This window comes from Camelus dromedarius, chromosome 9 (genome assembly GCF_036321535.1).
Source record: "Camelus dromedarius isolate mCamDro1 chromosome 9, mCamDro1.pat, whole genome shotgun sequence".
Taxonomy (NCBI): domain Eukaryota; kingdom Metazoa; phylum Chordata; class Mammalia; order Artiodactyla; family Camelidae; genus Camelus; species Camelus dromedarius.
In genome coordinates this window covers 17,677,713-17,695,641 of record NC_087444.1, presented here as the reverse complement: position 1 = coordinate 17,695,641, position 17,929 = coordinate 17,677,713, and the positions used below count along the sequence as shown (strand labels likewise).

The window sequence follows — 17,929 nt, the reverse complement described above, 5'->3', positions numbered from 1 at the left end:
CAGGAGGTGGTCCCAGCACTGAGCAGAAATAGAGCTCAGGACGAAGGAGACTGAACTACCTCAGTACACGGTAGTCAGAAGACACACACTCAGAAACTACAAGGGAGGCTTCAACTCTTGCATGAGTTTTGTTGAAATTTACATGCAACAGCTGAGGGAACAAGACTCTGGCAGCATAATCCTGTGTCTCCAATGCCTTTTCTCTACCACTGAGATGTGATATGAATTTTGGTTTTCTAAGTACTTTTCTTGTTATGAAATACTTGTCAGTGGTAAGAACAAAGAGTGAAAGGCAGAAATGCATCTTATGCTGCTTTTAATAAAAACAGAGAAGGAGAGTCCGAGAAATCCTGGACTGATTAGCACCCCTGCATCAACTGAATGCACTTACTCCATTTGAGAGAGATTATCAAAGGGGCTTATAAACGTACAGTTAACATAGACAGCATTGTTAAAGGGACACATTGTGGTTGTCTGAATGGAAGAATTAGGCATATTCAGCAGTTTCTCATTTCCCTGGATCTGACCTCACCATACATCAACATTAAATTAAGAGCCATGATTCTTCATTATGCTGTAGAGCAGAAATTGACAGAACATTGTAAACTGACTATACTTTGAAATAAATAAATAAAGAGATGATAGATAGATAGACAGACAGATAGACAGATAGATAGACAGACAGACAGATAGCAGAAAGAAAACAAAAGACCCCTGAGGCTTCAGAATTACCTGGAACATATTTGGTCTTGTTCCTCTTCTTCCTCAAGAACAGTATGATTTTCTATGGATTAATTCAGACAGGGCAAGAAACATTAAGCACATCCCCCTACATATGTCAATAGTTAGGTATCCAATACTATCATGGGAAAAAAATATCACCAGTGGCACAGGAGGATAACGTAAGAATATTCCAGGAGGCCTCAGGCTGCGCCTTCTGGACCTGCCTGGGTTCGCTTTCTTGACCCCTGGGCAGTATCTCCTCACCACAATCACCTTTTCCAGGTCTGAGTCAGAAGTGAAATGTATCTTTTCCCCACATAGTCTGTGGAATAGCCCATCTGCATTCTAAAAAGAATACTGTAATATTCAGCCTTCCCTCACCGTATGCTGGCTGCTTTAGCAGAATTTGTACACTGAAAACAACATAATGGTTGGAATCTACAAACCCTAGCATGAAAATGAGCTTTGTGCTAAACAGAAACATCAGCCCTTCATGGAGTGGGGAAACGCTGGGGTCAGCCGCACTTCATGGAAAGATACATGCAAGGTGATAGTAGGGATGTTTGTGTCCTGGTGTTCAGGTGGCTCCTCCACTTAGAGGAGACGGACACTGGGGATGACAGCAGTGACCCCAGGGAAACAACAAATCCAGAGGTGTAGTTAACACTGTCAACATCTTTTGAAGGAAAGAAATTCCAGGGATATTTTAGGGGTATGAACATGAGAACCTTATAAGTAAAAACGACATTTGATGGGAATCATAAAAAAAAGACACCTCTGTACAACTGCACAGAGGTGAGTGACATTGTCACACTTGTCTTCGGTTCAGTGACCTATCTTGGGACCCAACACATAGGCTTCACCTGGGATGAGGAAGAGAGCACCGTTCCCTAACCCGCATGATGTCTGTGCTTAAAACTCAATTCTAGGACCTAAACCTTCTCGATATAAATATACAGAGTCTGCCCACATGGCTGTCATATCTCAGCACCGCCAGAGGTGTGAAGCGCAAAAGACACCAGCTCTACCTGGCAGTGCAGTTGGAGGTTTATCACATCGATAAGAGTACTCACGGGTGACATCCCGAGCATAAGAGAGTTCCAATCCCTCAAATGAGTAGATGGCGGTGCTCCTATAAGGCCAGAAGGAGTCTGACAGGTCAGGAAGAGCTGAGTAAGTCAAATAGGACTCCTCCACTGAGTGCCGTGGGATGTCATCCTCTACCATCTGCGGCAGCTCCGTGCTGAGCCTGGCGGGTAGAGAGACCGAAGATTAGCCTAATAGCAATCAGAAATCTAGAGTCCTATCTGCTTTAGATGAACCGTTTAAGGGAGTGGAGAAGGAAGCCAAAGGGGTGATCTTTTAAGCAGAAAAAACTGACTGTTTTGGTGAGACAGAGTGTGTGTCTTTGAGGAGCAGGAGACAGAAAGGAGAGGGGGTGCTTAGTGCTCTGGCCAAATAACAGCTGATGAAGAAAGAGACTGATTATCTCTAAACTGCAGAGTCATGACCCATAACATAGACTCATGTAAGAGTGGTTTTCACCCTTTCATTTAAGTTCCACTGACTGCTACATGGAGATTAAGTGTATACTATTGGGGGCACCCTAGTGCCCCAGAAATCTCATGCCGCTAAGGCCTCTTTCTCTCTTTATTGTGGCATGATATAATTATATCACTGTTTGTGTCCACTTCTTGCTATGAAACACATGCCAACAAGCTAACACAAAACAGGCTGAAACCAGATTTGCATCTCACTCTGTAAATGACACCAGAGAGAGCAAATGAGTGCACAAAAATCACTGTATCGTAGATCACTTGTTCAACTGAATTGGGTATACACTTGAGAAGTTAATGAGAAATAGGAAACAATATATGTATCCAAATGAAAGCAGAAAACATTACAAAAAAGATAATTCCTGGTTATCAAAGTGGATCATACGCTTGTATTCCTGCTGTTTCCTGGATTAGGGGACTGCAGAAGTCACATTTCATCAACAGCGCACAAATATTCAAAATTACCTGCAGATAGTTGGCTCTACTCCTTTCACCCCATCTTGATCATTTTGGTTTTCTGTAAATGAATTAACAGGACAGTTACACTGGGCAAAACTCATTTACGTATGATCAAAACCATGCCAAAATTAGCACTTTGGCAATGTGTGCAATGTGGTAACAGGGTACTGTGGGAGAAATCTTCCAGGAGGCCCTAGATAGAACCTCATAAGAAGGCACTGGATTTGCTTCTTGAGCCCCTAGATATGTCTCCTTAATATGACAGGATGTCCTCACACTATGTCCTGAGTCTCCGCAAACAGTAACCTCATCCTTTTACCCACAGATCCTGAGGGACTGCCGAGCTACCTCCTAGAAGGCTGCTGTAATATTCAGGATTTTTCAATCTGAAATGCTGTCTCTTATTGGGGTAGATGCATTCTCCATTGACATTAGACTGATGAGCAGAATCTAAACATAGTCTAAACACTCTTCCGTGCTACCAAGAAAGAGTGGGCATTTATAAGGTTGGGTGTTCCAGGACCCTGCCTTGCTTCAGAGAACACACCAAAGATGGCAGTGGTGCTTCTGTTCTGGTTTCAGAAGCCTCTGCATAAGATAAGACAAATGGAAGGGACAGAATTGGGTTGACAGAAACAACCAAAGGAGTAATATCTCCAAAGACATAAAGTAAACTTCCAACAGCCTCAGACAAGTATAGAATCTCAGGGACATTGCTTAGGAATGAAAATTAGAGCATTAAATGCAAGATAAGAGATTCATTCAAAATTAGGAGACCGGAAAGTTACTTCCTATGACACAATTGGAGAGCTATATGGGAGTCTGGCAGGACCGTGATGGATCCAGTGATTTGCCAGTGCGACAAACATGACTAGGAGTTGAGCAAGTTCATGAACTCAGGGAATGTGTCACTTTAAAGGAAATTGTATGGAACAGAATAGAGAGCCCAGAAGTAAACCCGTAGAATTACAGTCACTTCATCTTCAACAAAGAAGGCAAGAACACACAATGGAGAAAAGACAGTCTCTTCAGCAAGTGGTGTTGGGGAACCTGGACAGCCACACAGACATCAATGAAGTGAGGACACTCCATCACACTATAAACAAAAATAAACTCACAATGGCTTAATCACTTAGATATATGACAAGACACGATAAACCTCCGAGAAGAAAACATAGGTGAAACATTTTTGACATAAATCTTAGCAATGTTCTCCTGGGGCAGTCTACTCAGGCAATAGAAATAAAAGCAAAAATTAACAAATGGGATGTAATTAAACTTATAAGCTTTTACACAGCAAAGGGAACCAGAAGCGGAAAAAAACAACAACCTACAGAATGGGAGAAAGTATTTGCAAATGATGCAGCTGACAAAGGTTTCATTTCCACACTATAGAAACAGCACATATAGCTTGATAACAGAAACAACAAAAAACCAAACATGGGCACACGAACTAAAAAGGAACTCTTCACGGAAGGCATACAAATGGCCAATAGGTACATGAAAAAATGCTGAATACTGCTAATTACCAGAGAAATGCAAATCAAAAGTATAGTGAGGTATCACCTCACATCAGTCAGAACGGGCTTTATTAAAAGTTCATAAACCCTAAATGCTGGAAAGGGTGTGGAGAAAAGGGAACCCTCCTACACTCTTGCTGGGCATGTAGTTTGGTGCAGACATTACAGACAACAGTATGGATATTCCTCAAAAAACGAAAAAGAGACTTACCATATGATCCAGGAATCTCACTCCTGGGCATACATCCAGAGGGAAGTCTAATTTGAAAAGACACACGCACCCCGATGTTAATAGCAGCACTGTATACAATAGCCAAGACATGGAAACAACCTTAATGTCCATCCACAGATGACTGGATAAAGAAACTGGTGTATTTATACAATGGAATACTACTCAGCCATAGAAAAGAATAAAATAGTGCCATTTGCAGCAACAAGGATGAATCTGGACATGGTCATTCTAAGTGAAGTAAGCCAGAAAGAGAGAGAAAAGGAACACATGATATCACGCATGTGTGGAATCTAAAAAAGAAAGAAGACACTAAGGAAGTTATCTACAAAACAGAGAGAAACTCACAGACATAGGAAAGAAATTATGGTTATTGGAGAGAAAGGGGTTGGGAAGGGATAAATTGGGAATTTGAGATGTGCAAATATTAACTATTATGTATATAAAAGAAAAACAACAAATTTCTTCTATATAGGACTGGGAACTACATTCAGTATCTTGTAGTAACCGACAATGGAAAAGGAATAAACGTATATAGATGTATGACTGAAATATTATGCTGTAACCCAAAAATTGACACATTGTAAACTGACTATGCTGCAAATAAATAAGTAAATAAGTAATTAAATAAAGGCAATTTTTGGGCCTGATTCAAAACGATATGTACGCATATAGTCTACACATGACAACGAATTCTCCGAGACAAGACAGATTGTGCGGAGCAAAGATCATGCAGACTACCTGGGAAGTCAGTTCCAATTGCATCTGCTTTAACATGCGAGGAACCACAGGCTACCTCCAGAGCACATAGCACTTTCTGTTCAGGAAATGCAAATTTTCCATCAATGCACTTCTCATAGCAGTCAGAACCTTCCTGGTGAATGGAAGGCGCCAAAACACATTCATCCCGGGACTCCTGGAGCACGTCGTCATTCTGAACCTCCAGTAGATCCATGCTGTGCCAGGTGGGAAAGGGATGACAGAAAATTAAACTCAGACGATTAGACACAGAGTCAGTATATTGATGTAAAGCGGAGATACGGTTCACAAAAAGCCAGGGGGCAGTCCCCTTAAAGAGGGAAATAACTATTCTCCTATGGGTCATGCAGAGTGTGGCCACCATGGGGTGGGAGAGGCAGAGAGCAGCAGGTGCTCCGAGCACTGACCATGCAACCAGCAGTTCAAGGGGCACTTGCACTCTCCCTGTGTGCTCCAGGCATGACACCCAGCAAACACAGACGACTAAAATCTTGGCTCCCACTTTATGCATACTTTGCGTTAAACAATACAGGCAGTGCCCAAGCAAATACAGCTTTTGGAGGAATTACAGACATGTAACTTCTAACTTCAAGGAGTATTATCTCAATATTTTGATATAATTTTGATTTTGATGTTTTTTGTTTGTTTGTTTTCTTCACTTGCCGTCAAATACTCATCACCATACTGACAGCAAACAGGCAAAAGCAGATGTGCATCTCACCCTGCTTTTATGCACGGAGGGCAGAACAGCTGACTACAGGGACCCCCAAGTCTGGCTAGTGCTCCTTGGTCAACTCACTGTCCATCACTCAACTTGAGAGATTGTGAAATTCAGACACACACAACTGACACAATGGAAAGAAACAACATTTCTCAGGTGCCTAGTTGGCTGTTGAGTGAATGGATGAAAGACTCATGTTCAGCACGTTCTCTTTTCCCACATCTGAGGTCTTCTGGTGTCACCATGGACATTAACAGCCCGGAAATCTTCAGAATTACCTGGGGGACACTGCCTCTTGTCCAGCTGCTTCGTCACACTCATTCTGATTTTCTGGTAAGAAATTCAGAGACAGCAGGTCAGAATAAACAAGTCATACCTCACACACACCAACTCGCTGAACACAGGTACCACGAGGACATTAATATTCTCAGGGCAACAACAGAATATTTTACGAACGGTATTTCAGGACACTGAAGTCTTCTGAGAATTAGACAGGACTGCTTCCAAGTGCTTGGGGGAAATTCTCTGGCTGATCTGGTTAAGCTTTCTCCCAATACCCCATCGGCTGAGTCTGTAGATTTCATACTTTAATTTCCCTCAAAGTCCTAGGAATCAGCTGAGTTTCTGTCTACAATTCTTTCTACAATAATGGTTCATCCCATCAGATAATGTGCTTGCTGATATTACGGAGACATTTCTATCTGAGGGAGGATGAATTCTACCGACCTTCAAATTAAAGAGAAAATTTGGGGCTACACAGAAACAATGGGCAATCAAGGCTGGAGGAACTGCCAGAGCCCAGCCGTACTTCATGGGAACATCCAAGCAAGGTAAAGGGACACTTGGTTCTTTCCTGGTTATCAGATTCCAACTTAGCTAAGAGAAGCCAACATGAAGACGATGAAGACTCGGGCTGAGATCACTGACACCAGAGACACCACTACACCTAACATATAGGCAAGGCTACCAGTGTGTTTGGACAGGCCAAGGAAGGCCAGGGACATTGTCCAAAAAGAACAATTCAATCGTTGTAGCTTGCAAGAAACATTTGACCCAAACGTCTGACAGACACTTCCTGTGGATGATCAGCGAAGGTGGGTGACAGGTACTCACAGCTGATTTGGGTCCCATGGCCTAAGTTGGGGTCCAGTGAGTCAGATACAAGGACTGAGCCTAGAAAAGGACCAAGGCTCCCTGGCCAGAATGATGACTGTCTTTCATATCCATCCTTTTCTCTGGGTTAAACCAATATATGTCACTAGGGTCGACATTCAGGGGAGACTTTCTTCATTGTACACAGTGTGTGGGGAAGAAAAATAGAAAGGCTACCTGGGAGGTCAGCTGGAATTTCATCTTCTACAACATGGGAGCAAGCACCAGCTACATCTGGAGCATGGCCGACTTTCTCTTCATCAAATGCCAAGTGGCCTTCACTGTCTAGCCGGTTGCAGTCAGGTCCTTCTTGGAGAACTGAAGCATTCAAAACACATTCGTCCTGGGACTCCTGGAGCAGTTCCTCCTTCTCAAATGCCTCGAGCTCCATGCTGTGCCAGGTGGGAAATTGATGACAGAAAATTTAACTAAGAGGATCAGACACCAACCTGTCCTAGCTGGTTCTGATAGGGGGGCCATAGGGAATGGACACAGAAATCCAGGGGCAGTCCCCATAAAGAGGGAAATATCTATCCTCCTATGTGTCAAGCAGAGTGTGGCCACAACAGGGTGGAACAGGGAGAGAGCGGCAGGTGCTCCGAGCACTGGCCATGCAAGCAGCTGTTCAAGAAGCAATTGGACTCTCTCTGTGTGCTCCAGGTATGATGCCCAGCAATCACACTCGACTAAAATCTTGGCTCCCACTATTTGCATACATTGCATTGAACTATACAGGCAGTGTCTAAGCAAAAAGAGCTTTTGGAGAAATTACAGACACATAACTTCTAACTTCAAGGAGTATTATCTCAATATTTTGATACAATTTTGATTTTTTTCCTGCTTTCTTCACTTGCAGTCAAATATTCATAACCATACTGACACCAAACAGGCACAAAGCAGATGTGCATCTCACCCTGCTTTTATGCACAGAGGGGACAGCAGCTGACTAGAGGGACCCCCAAGTTTGGCTAGTTCACCTCGGTCAAATCACTGTCCATGACTCAACTTGAGACATTCAGAAATTCAGACACACACAACTGACACAATGGAAAGAAACAACATTTTTCAAGTGCCTAGTTGGCTGTTGAGTGAATGGATGCAAGAGTCATATTCAGCACGTTGTCTTTTCCCTGGATCTGAGTTCTTCTGGGGTCACCACTGACATTAACAGCCCAGAAATCTTCAGAATTACCTGGCGGACACTGGATCTTCTCCAGTTGCTTCGTCACACTCATTCTGATTTTCTGGTAAGAAATTTGAGACAGCAGGTCACAATAAACAATTCACCCTCCCACAGGCCAACTCAGTGAACACAGGTAACATAGAAATGTTAATCTTCTCAGGGCAACAATAGAATATGCTATGAAAGGTATTTCAGGAAGCTGAAGTCTTAGGAGAATTAGGCAGGACTGCTTCCGAATGCTTGGGGCAAATTCTCTGGCTGATCTGGTTGAGCTCTCTCCTAATATCCCATCTGCTGAGTCTTTTGACTTAATAGTATATTTTCCCAAAAGGTCCTAAAAATCAGCTGAGGTGCTTCTAGAATTCTCTCTACAATATTGGTTTGTCCCATCAGATAATGTGGTTGCTGATGCTACGGAGGAATTTCTGCTTGAGACTAGATGAATGCTACTGACATTCATATCAAGGGGACAATTTGGGGCTACACAGAAACAATGGGCATTCAAGGCTGGAGGGACTGCCAGAGCTCACCCTTACTTCATGGGAACATCCAAGCGAGGTAAAGGGACACTTGGTTCTTTCCTGGTTTTCAGATGGCTACTTAGCTAAGATAAGCCAACATCACAAAGATGAAGTCTCGGGCTGAGTTCAGTGAAACCAGAGACACCACCTCACCTAACACAGAGGCAAGGCTACCAGTCTGTTTGGACAGACAAAGAAAGGCCAGGGACATTGTTCAAAAAGAAGAATCAGACCACTGTAGCTTGGAAGACAAATTTGACACAAACTATCTCTGACAGACACTTCCTGTGGATGTCCACCCAAGGTGGGTGACAGGTTCTCAACCCTGATTTCGGTCACGTGGCCTGACTTTGCGTCCAGGGTGACAGATACATGAAGTGGGCCTAGAAAGGGATCAAGGCTCCCTGGTACATACGATATCTGTGTTTCACAATCCATCCTTTTCTCTGGGTTAAACCAGGATGTGTCACTAAGGTCGACCTTCGGTGAAGACCTTCTTCAGTCTAGACAGTGTGTGGGGAACAAAACTAGAAAGGATACCTGGGAGGTCAGCTGGAATTGGATCTTCTGCAACATGGGAGCAAGCACCAGCTACATCCGGAGCACGGCTGACTTTCTCTTCATCAAATGGCAAGTTGCCTTCACTGTCTAGCCGGTTGCAGTCAGATCCTTCTTGGAGAACTGAGGGATTCAAAACACATTCATCCTGGGACTCTTGGAGCAACTCCTCCTCCAACTCCTCTTGCTCAATGCTGTTCCAGGTGGGAAAGGAATGACAGAAAATTCAACCATGAGCATCCGTCCCCTTGTTGTCATTACTGATTTTGCTGCAGGGCATAGGAACTATTCATGAAATGCAAACTTATCATTCCTCATAAAGAGGGAAGTAACTATCCTTCTGTATGTGAAGCAGAGTCTGGCTGTCACGGGGTGCGAGAGGGAGAGAGCAGTAGTTGTTCGGTGCGCTGCCCACATGACATGTGATGAGAAATGACACCCAAACATCCCAGTGTGGTCCTTTCGTGATCATGAAGCACAAGTGAACTGCCACAGCATGTGCTACTGCCATGTGCCTCTGTCATATGCACTTTAAGTTAATGTAGCCAAGTGAGTATGAGCGTTAAGGTATTGTAGAGCCTCAGAGATATTCTGCCTTCAATTTACGAATAAAATTCCTCTAAAGCCTTTCTCATACTAGTGTCACGTGGCAACTACAGGTTTTTCTAGACACTTCTACTGGTGTTTAATTCTTTGAGTTACTTCTTTACTGATTCCGTTGCTATCTTCCTTCCTAACAAGCACCTAAGAACTGTGTACAAACAGTTCTTTATCTCATCTTGGTGTTCATTTAGGAGAGTATGCATATTCTCTGTGTGTGCAGGGAACCCTAAAGGTGGTACATTACCTTGGGCCATACCTACAAGTGCCACAGAGACAACAGACAGCCAAGTTAAAGGGCCACTTCCCTGTTGGTTGGGTTGAAGTCAATCGATGCAATCTGCAGGTTTTCTTTTCTCACATCTGGTACATGAGACTCTCTCGCCCTCATGGGTTCATCTTTCTTCTACCCTCTCCATACTTTACCTACCCATTACCGGCTCCTAAGACTTCATGATTACCTGGGGGTGAGTGTTTCTTCTTCTAGTTCATCTTCCTCATCTTCATGAATTTCTGCAAACAAATTCAGAAATATCCAGTCAGCTTTTCCCCACTTCACCAACCACAATCCTAATGGTTGTATGGCCACGGGGACATAAATCACTATGTATGTGTCAGTGCGGTGCTAAAGTTCTAGTGCACTGTCTTTAAATGATTGGCCTGGTCCACATGTCTGATCCATCATTCAGTGTGACCCCAAACTGCTGGATGGCCATCATGACCCCTCTGCCTGACAAGGGGCAAACATTCAAATGGTCTTCTGTTCCCTATATCACTGTACAAGTGTCCACCTGCCATCTCAACGTCTACAACTCTTTCATCCATCCGGCCACTAATTTCTCCCTAGACACAGGCTCTGCACCCCTTACGGCTCTCCCATACATCCCCTGCTTTGTCTAAGAAGAGAGAAACAACCGTGTCCCACATGCCTCCATCTGACCACATCATGGGACATTCCTAAGGCCTCTGAGTGTTACCAAGGGAAATTCTCTCCATGGAAAAGGTACAGTGAAACAAAGTTCCCAACACGAGTTCGACAACATTAAGTGCCCAATCCAACCCTACAAAGTGCAGGGCTTCCCTTTTTCTGAGCTGATTCATGAACATTCCCAGATTAGTCACTGCAGTACCATCAACAGATTATTTGACCCATTTTACAGAAGAGGAAACAGACAGTGAAATAGGAAAAGCCAATCACTCGCTCACAGTCAGGAAAGACAACACTCAGGCTGGGGTCAGGCCACTTTGATGCAAAGCCCAGGGCTCTTTCTGCTCCCACAAGCTATGCCCAGTCACATCTTCCTTTCTGTGCTTTAACCCTGGGGGATGCTGTCTCGCCCCGAAGGCTACCATCCATCAGAGGGGAAGCAGACAGTTGAAACACTGTGACCTCCAGCCTGCGCATTTCTCCTCTGTCCTCCCACTCAGCCAGTCCTGGTCCTGTCAGAGTCCCCAAAATGAAACATGGACACAAGACACTTGTTAAAATCATTCCTAGTGGAGGTGAGGAGTCTCTTATGAGCCAGGAAACTTTGCATGAGAGGCTCAGGGCTATCAGAGCCTGGGGCCAATTTACCTGGGCTGAGCTTGCGGGCAAGGCGCTCTGCCAGCCTGCATCCCTCGGTCAGCTGCTCTCGGAAGCCCTGGCCCGGGTTGTTGTCAAGGTCATTGTGGGTGAGGACGTCCCTGAGTTGTTGAATGAGCAGGATAGAGTCTTCTCTCCCGTCCCATAATTTCTGCCGTAACTGGGTCAGCTCTCGTGCCTGAGAGCAAATTAGGGTATCGTATTCCCTAACATGAGAGAGAAGAAATGATGTTAAAATGCATAGTTCGACGATAGACGATTAGAGGTTTCCAAGGCAATTCTGTGAGAACATCCCCGAGGCGCGAGCCCTCAGAGCAGAATTCTGGCACATATGGGGGACCTTCCTGTGGCAAAGAGGAGAAAAATGGTATAACTGAGGCATCCTCCGTATCAGAGATGCTCCTCTAGGATTCCGTCACATCCCATTCATCTTCTTCTGGAAACTAAATCTAATGTCTTCCTAAGCCTGCTTCATCAAGATGTCCGTTGAGTGTCTCACTGAGCCATGCCCACTTCCATATAAAGATCCACATGGGGCATACTGGGCAGTGAATGTCACAAAGTCATACATGGGGTGGACAGGCCCAGCTGGTGAGAAGTGGAAAGAACAGGAGAATAAGAGAGTCAAGGGAGGATGACAAGGTGTAGTCATCCAGGAAGGGACTGTGATTCAGAGGTAAATGAGGTACTGGTTGCACAACATGGTGAAGGTTCCAAAGGCCACTGAGTTGTTCACTGGATTTGAATCTGCTGAGTTTCACGTAATGTGATGAACATTTCTGCACTCTCCTGGCCCAAAGTTGCTCGTGGCCCCACTTCAGAGAGGCCTACACCTTCCACCAGCCTCCCTGCACAGAGCCCTCCTTACCTGAACCTCTCGTCAGCTAGCACTGGCTTCTCTGCCAGCTTCTCTGCCAGCTGCTCTGCCAACTTCACCACCCGGAACTGCAGCTTCTCCCCCAGCACGGATTCAATGATGTCCTTGTACTCTTCACACTCTGAGGAAACAGAGATGCTGCCTCAGGGGAAAGCTGCACCCCCTGCTGTGGTCACTGCCTTCAAGGGAGGAGCTAGGGTCCATCCCAAGGGCAGAGGTAACTGCGGTAGCAGGCTGTAGGCAGGGATTTCCACATCTGATTCCTCAGCCTCCCCACTGCGTGGCATTCAGTTACTCCCCATTTTAGAGCTGGGGAAAGAGAAGCTGCAAGGCACAGAAGGGAACTAGACAGACTAACTGCCATTAGGAAAGGTCAGAAGTCACAGTCCCTGAGACTGACCGTGAATCATGGGCCAGTCTAACAAGACTTGCAACCTCGGAGGTGAAACACTGAGCAGGGGCATGAGGCGGTGGCTTCTTGTGTGGTTGGGGTGGACCCTAGGACTAAGGGACTGATGGTTCCCTTGTGCAGGGATTTCAGTACTGAGGAAGTACCTCAGAGGTTAAAAAAAAAAATTCATCTGGATACACTTGTGTGAAATATGTTGCTTTAAACTGTGAGGACCTGAAAGACATGAGCCGAAATACTAGGATGATTTGTGTTAGTAGAAGCAGTAGTACTAGGACCTGCGTTTACAATGTACCAGGCAGTGTTGTAAGAGTTCTAGAACAATTTACTGACTATTTATTCCATCTCAAACATGCAGCAGCACTGGGTGGACAGAGAGGAAAACCGAGGCACAGAAAGACATGCAGCGTGGATGTGCGCCGAGGGAGCCTGGCCCAGAGTCTGTGTTCTTCATCTCTGCACTGTGTGACCTTGACACCAAGGTCCTGGGGGATACCCTTTTCCTTCTTCACCTTCACAACATGGTTCTTAAATTATGATAGGATGATAAGGAAAGATGTAAAGAAAACATAGTTTATCCTTTCCCCAAAGTGCACCTCTTCACTTTCTTAAATAGCAGGCTTCACATTTAGTTTCTCTGTTTCAGTCATTTTTCATTAAGTACACCCTAACCATTGGTTTACTGAAAATCAATTGTAAGCAAATGACCCAAACCCAGAGTTGTCCAGATTCCTCCAATCATCTTGTTGTGTATTTCCCCTGAGTCCTCAGGATTCCTTTTGTCACTACACACCCCTCCTACTGAACAGGCAACTGTGCTTGAAAATACCAGGATGACTGTGGGAGCGAAGGGCCTGCCCCACATACCGGCGTGGGTTTTCCTAGCAATGGTATTCACTCCCACTTACCCTCATTCTCATTTTCGCCACATGTCTCATGATCCAACTTTCAGGGTCACCTGGATTTCCTGCTGACACACATCACTGAAGTTTCACCAGCACAGGAAGAGACAGACTGGGTGATGCAGATTATCTAATTTCCCCAGAGAACATCCGGAGTCTCACCACAGGGTGTCGCATGACTTCCTGGGACTCAGGAAGGAGACCCTGCACCCAGGAAACACAGCTTCCCGCTCACCAGGGAGCCCCTGTCTTGATGGCATCACTCATGGAGACCATGGTTTCCATGAGGAGCTGACTCATCTTTAGTTCTTTCAAAGCAGGTACTATCACCTGCTTCCCCCAGAGTGTGCTGTCACCACGTGACCCCAGTGTAACTGGCACAGTACTTTGCCACTGCGACCTCAGGGAAGCTTGTACTGAAGGAAGTCATTAGTCCCAGACGTTTAGCCAACAGTGATGCAGGACCAAATACAATTCAGAAAAGATTCCAATTGACAGGGTTTATCTTGTTCTAGAGAGATATCAATAGGCATCAATAAGTGGAATGTTAACTCTAGTCTCACACTACAGCTCACCACACGCCTGGACAATTTGCTCAATGCTTTATGCCTCAGTTTGCCCATCCTCAGTGACTTGAGGGTCAGATAGCTACTTCTAACTTTCCTGCCTTGTTTGTGGTCAGCATGACACTTATACTGACAAAGGGGTGCAAGATAAAGTCTGGAGAGTTTCAGATTCTGAGAGGGAAGAAAGTGATCAATCACCAGGTGGTGACCACGACCCTTAGGACTTACTGTATTTCTGCAGCTGGTTGGCCAGGCAGTAGGTAGTAGCTTGGCATACAAGGAATTTCTGGGTGAGATCTCGGAAGTCCTGCTTCTGTTTGGTCAGCTCTAAGTGCAGCTCCTGGTTGATCTCCAGCACTGTAAGTTCTGCTCTCGGACCACACGAAGCGCCAAGAGATCCTGCCATGGTGACGTGTGGCAGAAGAGGTAGAGCCGGGGACTGGGGAGAAGAAACCCAGCATATGATGGATTAAAAACAAGTGAAATCACGTAAGTTTAATCAGGATTGAGGCATGAGGAAAAGCAGGAGTATTCAACTTACTGTTGGGAACAACTTGATCACCAGCTCACAACACTTGAGGATCTGGAACCACAAAAACAATGTTCGAGAGCACAGAGCTGAGGGCCACAGGCACTGCCTGCTGCGCAGACTCTAACAGGAGTGATGGAGCGGGGCCCGGAGTGCCAGGTAACCGTCTGCAGTTGCAATAACAGAACTGGACGGTGGGAGGTGGCCATGGAATCCTGGGGGCCCCTGTGTTCTAGTTGCCTAGGCCACACTGCTTGGGGTCTCGTGAAGGTTGCCACAATGGGGACACCCCCTCTCCAGCCACTCTTAATGGCTTTCTATACTTGTGCTGATAGCACCAACCTATCTCTTCCCAAAAGTTATCCAAGCATTGCTGTCATTTTCCTTCTCCTGTGTCTATAAAAATACCAAGAGACAAATTGTTTTCTCAAAAGTCTTATTTTCTTAAGGGCTGTCATGAAGTCACACCACCTTCTCTTTAAGTGGTAACAGGCCTTATGGCTTTTTCGCAAGTGAAAGATGTCAGACTTGTAGAATGTCATGGCGTCGTTCTCTGGGTCTTTGCCAGTTTTGTGTAACTCATAAAAACTGTAGGACAAAGAGCAGAATATAATGTTAAGTGAACTAATAATTAATTTATAAAAGTCTTCTCAGTCCTGACTCAATATTCTGTTCACTGCATCCCTGTGTTATTTCAGATCCTTATCTCACTGGGGCAGCTTGCTGGCTCCATAAATTTCTGTCACGTTTGACATGCCAGTGTTATAAACTCCTCCTCCAGGTGTGGATTACTCTATTTTTGTTTTTCTTAATGTCTCTAAACAGTGTATTTTATAATTGTCTCGTATGAATTGCATTCTAGTCCCACGTAATCATTTTCCAAGCTGTCAAATTGATGAAAACAAATTCTGCACATGTCGTTGAATAGAGACCATGTCTTTGGGAAAGACTTGTCAGCATGATGCTGTTGTTCTATATTCATCCAGTTCACCCACATACTGAACAGACAGGGATGCAGAGCCGTGTTCATGGAACTCTGCTTGATAGCTCTCTTTGAGTTTTCCTCACACCATTGCCCTGGGCTCCACTCCACAAATAAAACATGGTAAGTTCAAGGTCATGGATCAGGGAGGGTTGATGATCCTTAGTGTTCGTGTGTCCTTGTGCTCAGGGACATAGAAGATTAGCTTGAGAGGAGAGGGGCAGGCAGGCGGGGGAAAGTGAGGTTCTAAAGGAAGTCCTCACTTGCTCAGCATCTGTCCCTTTCTGGGTCTGGTGACACTGAGACTTAGGAGACACTCTGCAGCATCGCTCTCTTCACTTTAGATGCTGGACTAACCTGAATTGAGAGTGCAATGGGTGTTCCCAAGTACCCCTGAGCATTTGTGTCAAGGTTAAAGATGGAGGACTACCTCAGCCACTTAGGAAAGCTTGTCTTCTCCCTGCCCCATGCCATCCTCCCGCCACAATGCTTAATGCCGTTGGTGTGTGAGATCCAGCAGAGGCTTTACAGAAATCTATTTTGTGGTGTCTGTGGGGCCGGAAATTCTCTGTGGAAAAAAATAATGTGTCAAATTCATTCACTTTACCCTGATGAACCCAAAGGCTCACAAAAGGTACCCTTCTTCCTTGAAGTCACAAGTAGCTCAACTCCTGGTACGATGTGCTCTTCTCTCAGGCCCTAATTTTCTCAAAATACTCACTGTTGGCTAGAGTCAAACTAGGCTGGTCACTCTATAAAGCGATTGGCAGCACATGGACTAAATATTCAACAGCCATTTTAATCAAATATATTGCCAAAGTATCTTCCAAAATCGCATACTGTCCTTTTATACATACCCATTTGCAACTGCAAAAGCCCAAAGTCATATTTTCCTGATAAGCTGTGGTCATTGTCATCACCTTCATTCACTTTAACCTGTAAACTGAAGGTCTCTGTATTATTACAGTACGTTAGAGGCACAGATGGGCCTACAGCTTGTTTAAGTGCATGAAGAGACTCCTGTGTCTCTGTGGACCAATGGAGTTGAGCAGCACTCTTTCTCCTACATAAGTCATCTCAGATTGTTTTAAGAGAATCCTGATTTTTCTATCCATGGTAACATTTCTCTAAAGAACATATGCTTTCTGGATTGAGTCTTAGTGAGAAAATGCTTCCCATTGCAGTAAGAACTATAAAATAAATCATCAGTCTGAATCCGGGCTTTCCTTCCTGAGCAAACTCTCCTGGGACTTTGAAGGTTTTCAATGAGCTGGTACTTACTTAACAAATGATATAGATAATGATTTTTTCATAGCACTTCAAATATTGCACTAGGACGCTATGCATGTCAGTGAAGTAATGAATTCGTTTTCAATCACCTCTGTGTAGGAAGAATTTGGACAACTATTTTTGACTGGACAGAATGTACTTGTGAGTTTCCTCACACAGTACTATCAGCCCTCAGTGTGAAGTGGGTTGTGATGGAGGTGGGTCTCGAGAGTTGAAAAGTAATGTGCTCTCTCCTTCCATCACTGAGTCATGAACGCTCAGTGGAACACGTGGAGGTTGTGGCCATTGTCACCCTTGTGAAACCACCAGCCCAGCCAATCCCAGCTATGTCCCAGTGACCCATCTCATGGGAACATCCCCCTTTTCAGGCTACAAAACCATGGGAAGGATGCGAGTTACAAGGTGACTCTCTCCTTCCCTGAGTGATCTTTGAGCTCATTCACCTGTTACTGCAATGGTTGCTGGTTCAAGTGCAACAGGGTTGTTTGTTTGTTTGTTTGGACAGATCCCAGGTCTATTAAAGCTCAGTTTGTACTGCATATTCTTCCTTAGTAACCTTCTCTCTGACCCTTATCCTCAATCTCTCTATTCAATAAGACATGGGAAAATCCTGTCTGAACTCCTGAGGTTCACATTAGTTATGAAAAGACTTCTTAGAAAGAAAATTTTTCTCTCTCTTTTCTTTTAAGGATAAAAACAAGTTCTGGATTTTGTAGTCTTGCTATCTCACGGATAATACCACGTTTCTTTCTGAAGCGGAGTTTTTGCAGCTGCTCGTTCTTGGAAAGCTGTTGTCGATTCACTTAAG

At 44.7% G+C, this 17,929-nt stretch overlaps 1 protein-coding gene across 2 annotated transcripts; it reads right to left on the bottom strand.

The window, feature by feature from the left end:
• Positions 1 to 1,846: 1,846 nt before the first annotated feature.
• Positions 1,847 to 14,753, bottom strand: LOC135322014 (neuroblastoma breakpoint family member 6-like protein). 2 transcript variants are annotated; one of them, XM_064488845.1, is made up of 12 exons: positions 14,549 to 14,753; positions 12,435 to 12,564; positions 11,558 to 11,772; positions 10,443 to 10,494; positions 9,364 to 9,575; positions 8,312 to 8,363; positions 7,297 to 7,511; positions 6,246 to 6,297; positions 5,229 to 5,443; positions 4,470 to 4,516; positions 2,745 to 2,796; positions 1,847 to 1,972 (listed from the first exon to the last, which is right to left on the bottom strand). In XM_064488845.1, exons 1-11 carry the CDS (start codon positions 14,724 to 14,726, stop codon positions 2,770 to 2,772), a joined length of 1,395 nt encoding a protein of 464 aa, XP_064344915.1. In that variant the 5' UTR covers positions 14,727 to 14,753; the 3' UTR covers positions 1,847 to 1,972; positions 2,745 to 2,769. The 2 variants fall into 2 exon arrangements, with proteins under 2 accessions (XP_064344915.1, XP_064344916.1); XM_064488846.1 differs by lacking the exons at positions 7,297 to 7,511; positions 8,312 to 8,363.
• Between the last annotated feature and the right edge of the window lie 3,176 nt (positions 14,754 to 17,929).